Here is a 9,893-nt window from a genome sequence, read left to right as displayed (position 1 = left end):
ATTGTAAAAAAAATAAGCTATAACTTTTTATCTATGCTTTTTTATAATTTTAAGATCAATTTGTTTTTTGAAACTATGTTATAATGCATCAAAAAATGCATATATTTATCTAAATATTTGAAAAAGGGACAAGCAACTAATACTCTTTATAATTATACATAATTTTAATTTCACTTTCTATTAATCGCAATATAAAAACATGGAAGACCATTAAATATTATTCCAGTTTAATTTTATTAAAGGTAAAAGTCAGATGAAATTTTAGTGTTTACTTATAACAACACTATTTAATAAATAAAAATATTTTCACAGTAAAATTTATGAGCACTAAATGAAAAAACCCAATTTTCCCCGTGTTTTTTCAAATAAAACCCAATTTTCCCCAGGTTTTTTCAATAAAACCCAGGAGGGTTGGGTTTTTTCAAAAATCCCCGGGTTTTTTCAAACTCTGAATATAGCGAGCCTCTTTTACAGAAATCATTTTAAAACGTTTTTCCTTTTTGTTCTAAAATGTTTATTTTTATTCCCTTTTTAAATAAGTTAAAAAATCTTAATTATTTTCTCCTTTTTTTTATGAATTAAATGCCTATCACTATTCAAAATTACGAGTAAACATAATGCACAACATTTCAAGCATATTTTATGCCAATCATGACTTAAAAATATCATGACTGACATGAAAATCATGACTGACTGGTAAGTATAAAAATCTCTAATATTCCCATGTGTATAATTTTTAGTAACTTAGGTAACAATTATCATGAAATTTATTTTCGCTGAATCTACTGGATTTTTTACCTGTCTATTTTGGCAGCTATGAAATAGCGATGTGTTATATTTAAATTGCTGAAAATATGAATTGTTATATGTGATTTTTAAATTTCGTAAATAAAAAACACGATGCGTGGTTTTCGAATCGCGTGTATACCATAGAGTGGTGTATACGAACCGAGATGTGTGGTTTTTAAATTGCGAGAAGTCTCACAACGTATGATTTTTAAAACGCGTGAATATGAATCGCGATGTGATTTTAAATCTCGTGAATACGAATCGAGATGGATGATTTTTAAGTCTCATTAATGTTAATGCGATGTTGCAATTTTAAGATCCCGTAAATACGAATTACGCTATGTGACATTTAAATTGCGATAAGAATCAAAACGTATGATTTTTAAAACGCGTAATTACGAATCGCGATATGTGAAGTTCATTTGATTTGTTAGTCACCTAGGAGTGCGCCGAATTTGGATGTGCGCAACGTAAAAATATATTGGATAACTTAAATTTTATACTAATAAGGTTGAGAGAAATTACATGGTTGAGACAAATTACATTAAAAAATATAAAATGAAATAGAAAAGAGAGAGAGAAAGAAACATAAATTGCTTGTTTTGCACATAATTTTAGCCACGGATTTGCCCGAAACGGATTTGCACATGGTAAAAATTATATAAATTTACAAAGAACATTTTTAGTAAATTTATTTACAATAACATTCAAGTAACTCAATGATTTTATATAGAATTTGATTACTTCAGTTGGGTATCCATTGCTTTTTTTTTTTTTTTTATCAAATTTTGAAGAAGTTTGTCTACTTGTTTTTTGGATAAATGAACATACATTCCTAAATTTTCTCTTAATTTCATTCATTTGATTGAAAATGGTTTTGAAATAGATGTTTATAGAAACATAAGAATTCAAAGTAATTAGTTTATTTATATTAAAATAAAAATCTGTTCAACAAAGTAGTTATAGTACCAAAATAAAAATAATTAAAATTAATGTTATCATAATAATTACGAAGTAAGATTATTTCCTCGGGGAAAATATCATTTAACATAATTGTATAATCTTGAAAATTGAAGATAATTAAATCATCAATGATTCTAAAATCAAATTTAATATTAAGAGTATAATTTTTTCTTAATAGTGTAAAAATAAGTTAGCTAAGAGAGTTGAAAAATTAGATAGTTGTAGTACTTCATTAAATTGAACAAAAATATTTTTTCCACTGTGAAGATAATTATTAAAAAAGACAAAAACTAATTAAAATTTTCCAATAATCTAAATCGCAATTAGAGCTATTTTTAAAATTGTAGTAGTAACTCAAAAGAACATCTTTTAGTTTAGAAAGGGGAATCCTATTTGAAAGATTCTGGAAATCAAAAGGCGCAATAGAATTAATCTTATTTTGTGAAATAAATTCTAAAATAGGTTGATTATTAGTGAAGTGTTAATAATTTAAGTAGTTAGAGAAAATAGTGCAAGGTTAGGTTAGGTAAGTATTAGACCCACATTCACATGTGGATCTAATACTAATTTAGGACTAATAATTAAGTATAAAATATATTGCAATATTAAAAATTAGATCTCAAAATATAATATTTAATTTCTTACATGAAGCTAAAAAGGAAATTAATGATGATATTGTCATTTATATTACTAAGCTTCATATTTTTACTACTTTTTAACTCCTTACTCAAAAGTTCAACAAAGAATTTTTTACAGAAGATCGCATAATTTTTGTTAGCTCGGTGTATGGGGTAATGACAAAAACATTTTTGTAGTTTCTTAATTAATCGATCAATAGTAGAAAAATTTGCTGAAATGTTACTGTTATTTAAATTTTCCTTGTTATTGAAAACAAAGTTTTTAAAGTAATAATAAATAGCCCATTTTCATTATGCTAACATACCTAAAGAGAATCAGTTTAATATTTTTGAAAAACTGAGTAGGTTGAGAATTTATTAAACTTAAAATATTTAAGATGTAGAACATATCGATTTCAGACTACAAAAAGAAAATTACTGCATGCTTTGATACCAAACAATTTTGCCGTATAGTCATTTAAATTATTTTTCAAGATAAATGTATTAAAATTGAAAGTGTTAAATGTGAATGATTATGAAATATTAAAAAAGCCTGATTCCGTGCTAGAATCTTTGTCAAAGTATGTGGTGATGCATTAGATCTGCAAAATTTTTTAGAATTATTTTTAGATCTCATATTAAAATTTTAACTTTTTATTTTAATAAAATGGGTAATAATACAAACCAATGCGGAAATTCTGTGCAATCATAGGACCCTTTAACACTCCCCCTTCTTCGTCCCTTTCTAGAACTCGAATTTCATTGGGTAAAAAGTAAAGGAGCGTTTTCAATTGGACATCACGTAATTTATCACCAAATAACTCTTGAGCTCTGCCCTGAGATTTTTCACATTCTGCCCTGAGATTTCGGTTACATTAGTTTAGTTTTATAGCTAAATCGTCATGCATCCAGCACTTGTTAATTTCAACCGCTACAGCGGTTTTGGCTCGATTTTAAGCGATTTCGCTTTATTAATAGAGATTTTGCAGTTTTACTGCCTAATTATAAAACCTGAGGATAAACCTCTTTGTCCCAAATGCGGCTGTTCAACTCGAGTTGTTAAAGACTCGAGAAGCAAAATTGGATATTGTTTCCAATGTACTAAACGCGGAAGAAAAGTGGATCCATGTAATGGCAAAGTCAGCCCAACGGATAACACTTTCTTCGAAGGATGTCGGATACCAATCGAAGACGTTTTCATTATAATTATCGAATTCGTTTGTAAAGAACGAATAACTTCAGTTTTAGAGCATCTAACTTTATTTAGACGATCGACGCAAGGGCAAAGGTTAGGAGGTCCAACTAGAAAACCAACTACGACCGTGTCGACCACAACTGTAGTCGATTATTTTAGTTATTTAAGAGAAGTAGCTGAAGTGATAGCCTCCCACAATTACCATCAATTAGGTGGAGAGGGTAAGATTTCATTCATTCAGGGTAAGATTCATTAAGATTGCAGCAGGTAATTATATTATTTACAACTCAAAGTTCTTGTTTTTTTTTTTTTTTTTTTTTTTTTTTTTTTTTTTTTTTTTTTAATTTTACAGACAAATTACTGCGACAATACATGGCCCTACATTTTTACCGAAGGATAAGGCTCGACGAGGTCGAAACTTTAGGCGAAAAAATAGACAGATTCCTGCGAGACATCGCCCTTGTCTACCCGGGGTATAAGGACGGACACCGCGTCGATGGATTGAAACTCCTGGAGATGGAAGTTCCCACACCTGAATCCGAAGGGATTGAAGCACTTATGCCTAAACCCAAAAAGCCTAAAGTCATCGAACTCAGTGATGACGACGATGTTCCATTTGTAGATGACCCTGAAGATGCAACGTGGACAGAAGCTGATTGGTGATATTTGATGTAATTATTAGGATTAACCTTACCATGTTTTTTTGCTCTAGATTTCATGTAAATTTAACATGGTTTAAATTATTACTTTCAGCTTATTTACAGGGAATTAGCAGAAGAGGCAATCAGAAAGGAGGTAAGTAAAGAAAAAGAAAAAAAAAAGAAAAAAAAGTGTGTTAGTGGTGGGGCAGACGCCACTTCACACAAAAAAAAAAACTTTTTTGGCGCAACAGGTGAGGGGGGTCCTCGTCCCTTGCGCTGGAAGCATGTTACAGTCAAATACAAATTTGCTTATCTGTTTGATTTATATAGCTTTTGAACACAAAATTTTAATTTATCTAAACCTTTCTGACTGTAACATGTTACTGACGCCTCACCAAAATGTAAAAATTTAGAATTCTTTTTACACAAGCCTCTTTTATTGGTATTTTAAAATGTTCAACCATATCAGATATTAAAATTCTTAATATTTCAAATGAAACAATCTTTTTGGGAAAAAATTGGAAATTTTAAGACGTTAGTTAAATTAGAGTAAAAAATCAGAGAAATAAAGGTGATAAAAATAAATTTCAATCTTAGATTGCAAAATTTATTCACGATAATGTTACATCTTTGACAATATGTTTTTTAGAATTCATAACATTTCGAACAAAATTAGGAAATTTACTGAAATGTAATTTTCCTTCAAACTAATAATAAATAAATAATAATGAAAATAAAATTCTATGATGCGAGGGAGAAATCAGATAATCCCTTAATCTAAACAAAAATGAACATACATTAGGAAATTTATATATGAAAGACATTCCTATTTTAAAGCATTCCAATAAGAAATAGAAAAGTGCTTCAATTTAATTAAAGTTTTTTCGTTTAAATTAAAGTTTCTTTTTAAATTATTGGCAAGTTTTGATTAGAGGAAAACTTACCTGCTAGCTAAGAAAAAAATCTTGTTAAGAAAAATAAAAGCAAATAGAGGTTTGACAATCACTCTATTATTTCGCCATATTCTTAAAAATATTTTGAAAATTTATTACCTATCAGACTATATTTCAGTGGTTTCAAACCAGGTTAAGTAAAAACACTTTCTTATACGCAATGATATTCATATTTTAAAGTTTCAGCCATAACAATGACCGTGACTGTTTTATTCTACTTTCCAATTCTAATAGCAGACGACAATTTTAGAATTTTCAATCCATAAGTTTTTAGACTTCAGTTTAAAATGGGAATAAAAATTATATGCATTGAAACTAAATTTTACGAAAAAATATAACTGTTCATCTTCTATATCTGAAGACGAAATCAATAAAAAATTCTATTACCATTTCTTAGAGATGTAAATGGATGATGAAACAAACCTACCATGTGTAGCGTCATGACTGCATTTCGTGATGAGGATGAGAGGCTTACGAAGCATTCTATTATTTCGCGTTGTCACCACATTCTTAAGAAAATTTTAAAGAAAAATTCCCCCGACGCACTGTCACATCGTCTCATTAATGAAATCATAAATAAATTATATTCCCCGATACAATGCGATGATTAGATAATATTTAATGTTTTTGCGATAATAATGTGCATTAGAATTACTATACAATTTACATTAAGGATTTTTTTTCTTTCCTTTTTTTTTACCTTTTTTTTCTGTTTCTTCAAACTTTCTTGCTCAGAAGACTGGATTAAAACTGCTGAAAATGATTATTCCTAAAATTTTGTATATAGTTATAATAAGTTATGTAAATTTAATTTTAGTGTGAAATACTGGTATATTATAAAGCAAAAACAACATAAAAATTCCAAATAATGCCAGATAAAAAAGTCAGCTTAAAAATTGTCTATTGCCTAAGAACTTCGAGGTATTTTCTATTAACTGTGATTAATTAAAACTCTCCGAGAAATCACAGAACATTACTTCAATTGTTTTAATAGTCTAAAATTGGTTGCTTAGCAAGCGAGTAAAATTAAGCATTCCTTTCTTGAATCAGTCGATGGGTTATCAAAAAGCAGTTATAACACATTATTAAAACAAGTCAGTAATTCATAGTTGATAAAAAAATAATTAAAGTCATGCAACAAGACAATTTCTGAGCATAAACTATTTAAAAAAAAAAAGTAAACAAAATTTTTTTAAATTTACACGAATTTTTTTTTTCAAACCTAATCATTTGGCAGCTTTTTTTCCATAATTTAAACTGAAAATTATTAGAACAAGAGTATTTAAAGATACATTTTTTAAAAAAAGAAACTTTATTTAAAAAATGATTTTAGAATTTAAAATAAATTAAAAAATTTAATAATATACCTTCTTAAAAAATGAAAACTTATTTATAAGTCAGTAGTATAAATACAGTTGGGAATAATTCTAACAAAGTAAATAATTGTAATGGAAAGCACAATTAAACCTATAAACACAGATAATTTAATCAGTGTGTTATTATTATTTAAACAGTCAGTTATTTATATTTTTTAAATGGAATATGAGTATGAATTCCAGCCAAAACTATACAATCAAGCGGGTTATTCGATTAAAAGGGGAGTGCAATATTCAATCTTAAATTCTCAATTTTCGCGAAACTTTACTTTTTAATAGTATTTAATGCATAGTATAGCATTTTGATTAAATAAACTAAGTTTTATGATCAATAAACAATTATAAATGATCTGTGCAGGGCCGGATTTAAGCTTGGTGAGGCCCTAAGCTACTGAAAATGATGGGCCCTTATAAGTTCAATTCCATTTCTATACACCTAAAGTAAACTATCATTATTTTTTATTATTGAGTATTAACATTATATTATTAAAAAATTTGCTAATATTAGTTTATTGTTAAATATATTAATTGAGATGAGACTATTATGTAGAACCTTTCTTTTATTACACATATTTTTTGAACGAGGGAAAAAAGTTACAAAAGAAACACATTTTAAGCACAGAGTGAAAATTTGGCGTGCTGGGCCACTATATATTTAACAGAGTTTTTTTTTAGATTCATTTTGAATATATTTTATTTGCAATTTTTAATGATTTTTTCGCGAATTTTTTTCTCAATTGTTTTTTTTTTTTTTTACGTTACAAAATCTATAAGACTTAGAAACATGAAATTTTGAAAGTGCGTAGAAAATATGCAAAGAGTTAGAAAGAAAACAAGAAAATACAATTTGAATATTAGTTTTATTTTTTTTTATAAACAACCGACCCAATTTCGAGTTACCACTACTAAGATTCAACTCCGTGGTCTTGTAATTTTGAAAACAATCCAGAAGATGAGAGAACTGCTAGATTAGTACCCAGAGGTATTTCTTTGTTAAGAGAACTTGGATGACTTTGTGACCCCGACAAATTAAACATGCACCAGTCACGATTTTATACATGGGTATTCTTCTGCCGGCTGAATTCAAACTCCCATTCTCACGAGCACGAGTCCAACGCCCTATCAACCAGGCTATCCCGGCCACATTTATTAGCTTATTTTATAACAGTCGTTGAACAGTCGACCCAATTTCGAGTTTACCACTACTAATATTCTACTCCGTAGCCTTGTCATTTTGAACCCAATTCAGCAGCCCCTGGAGCAGGTGAGGGCCGTTACATTAATACTGTTTGTAAAAATAAAAAGACCATTTTGTAATTTGATATTATTTAATTGATGTTTATATTGAAAATATTTCTTCATTATTTATTCAATTCTTTTTAATTATTTTAAGTACATTTGTTAAATTTTTGTGCAAGAAAACAATTGTCATTATTTATGTAAATTTTTGGCTTACATTTTTAAGGATATATTAAAGGGTCTATTAAATATCAGAGAGAATAAATGTCATACGAGTTTAAAGTATCAGCTCTGCTCTTGATGGTGTATAGTGGCTAGGATGTGAAAGAGCAACAGTCCCGGGTATCCAGCCAAAACGAGCATTCGACATATCAATGGAACACACTAAAGCCTTATATCAATTAGCAATTAGTTTTAGATAATTACAATTGTAGAATAATTAGCTTATTATAGAATTAAATGTTTTAAAAGACAAATATCTGTTAATGTTTAACATTTAATCAACGAAAAAACAACCTATATTGAAATCTAACGAATTTATTATTTTTAATTACTGATAAAGTTTGTGACAGAAAAAAAAAATTAAAGTATAATAGATTTCAGAATATTAGAAACACCTTCTAGTTATACCATTACAATCAAATAGGTTTCGATGTCTTTCATCACGATCTCATTAGTGATTCAGCATATTTCGATATCATTTTTGTTTCGTTCTTACTTAATATTAATTTGTTTGCGACAGTTAATTTGTATACCTCTTTTACTACACTTTCGAGGAGTTTAAAAATATAATATTGAGGATTTTAACTTTTTTGTGTGCCTCTTTTATTACGCCATCATCACACCCACACGCAATTGTCTACTCTAAATAATGCTATATAGAATGTGATAGTAAATTAAACGTGTGTAGTTATTTAAATTCTTATTCAAAAGTATTAGTTAATTTTTTTTTTGAACTCACAATTTCTGTCCTTTTTTAGATATTTTAAAGTGCTACTTAAAACTGCTGCATATCACATGAAAGCATTAAATACATCATTTGTACAATTTTAAAGTAAAATAAAAGGGAATTCTGATCTTTAGAAACAGATATTAAATAGATGGGGCAAAAAAAAACTTTTTTACCTTTTAAATTAAAAAATTGTTTAAGTATAAATAATTTATTAATACTCAAATTGCTTGATATGTTTCCAACTATTGACAGCGAAGTTTTTTGTTTTATTCAGTTATTTATTTATATTTATTATGTCCAGCAATGTAAAAAAAAAATGCTTTTTGGGCTTCNTATATATATATCTATATATATATATATATATTATATCTACTTATTTAAACGTTAGAAAAAAATTTTAGGGATCAAATTTAATTTAGATTTTACTCTCACCCTATTTATAGTTCTCACATAAATATTAACAATTACTTCAAGAAATCTCGACGCCTTGAAACATTCAAGTTTATTGATTATTTTAATTCCTATAATATATTTTTTGAACTTGTGGTACACAAAAACTATTATTTCATGAAGAAGAAAAAAAATTGATCTTCAAACAAATTTTATTATGAAGGTTTAGGGTGAGAGGGCAATAAAATTTTAAACTTATTTGCATTTACGAAACCAGTTAAGAGTATTTTGTTCGAATTTTTTTCTTCTTTTCTTATTCCATTTAAATATTATAATTTATCTTTGCATTTAAATTCATTCTAAAATATGGATTTTCATGGATATACACTACATCAACTTTTATCCTTTCCCCGTCGATATGATAATCCCCCTTGTTCCCCGCGAAAAGCTTTCGTCATCCACTCCTAAGCGTTAATTGGAAGAAATATATCACATGCTTCTTTGGCCAGTATCCCGCCTAAAGCAGAATTTCGGATATTCTGATTGGTTCAAAAGGAAAAGAGCGCCTTTTTCCTTTTATTTGCATCATCAAACAATCATTGCTGTTAATCGTCTTAGTGTAATCTATTTTTGTCGAGTTAATATATTGATTAATAATTAATATTTCGATAAATAACACGTTTCCCTAATTTAAAAAGCGTTAGTTAGTTGAGATTTAAAATTAAGTTATGAATTTTCAGTTTACGAATATTATTTTTATTTATCTTTTTTTCCTCCT

The 9,893-nt window shown here is 27.8% G+C and overlaps 1 protein-coding gene across 1 annotated transcript; it reads left to right on the top strand.

Annotated features, from left to right (window-relative positions):
• Positions 1-2,718: 2,718 nt before the first annotated feature.
• On the top strand, positions 2,719-4,419 carry LOC107457003 (uncharacterized). Its single transcript, XM_016075020.3, has 3 exons — positions 2,719-3,785; positions 3,917-4,235; positions 4,318-4,419. The coding sequence occupies exons 1-2, from the start codon at positions 3,272-3,274 to the stop codon at positions 4,225-4,227; spliced, it is 825 nt and encodes a 274-aa protein (XP_015930506.2). The 5' UTR covers positions 2,719-3,271; the 3' UTR covers positions 4,228-4,235; positions 4,318-4,419.
• Positions 4,420-9,893: the final 5,474 nt, after the last annotated feature.

The sequence above is a fragment of the Parasteatoda tepidariorum genome, chromosome 4 (assembly GCF_043381705.1).
Source record: "Parasteatoda tepidariorum isolate YZ-2023 chromosome 4, CAS_Ptep_4.0, whole genome shotgun sequence".
Classification (NCBI taxonomy): Eukaryota; Metazoa; Arthropoda; class Arachnida; order Araneae; family Theridiidae; genus Parasteatoda; species Parasteatoda tepidariorum.
The sequence above is the reverse complement of the archived record's forward strand: the minus strand, read 5'-3'. Positions and strand labels throughout refer to the sequence as shown.

Excerpts from the sequence above, each read along its gene's own strand:
- LOC107457003 (XM_016075020.3), top strand. The coding sequence starts at position 3,272 with ATGCATCCAGCACTTGTTAATTTCAACCGCTACAGCGGTTTTGGCTCG. Across the intron at positions 3,786-3,916 it reads CCATCAATTAGGTGGAGAGG|ACAAATTACTGCGACAATAC; the intron begins GTAAGATTTCAT and ends TTAATTTTACAG.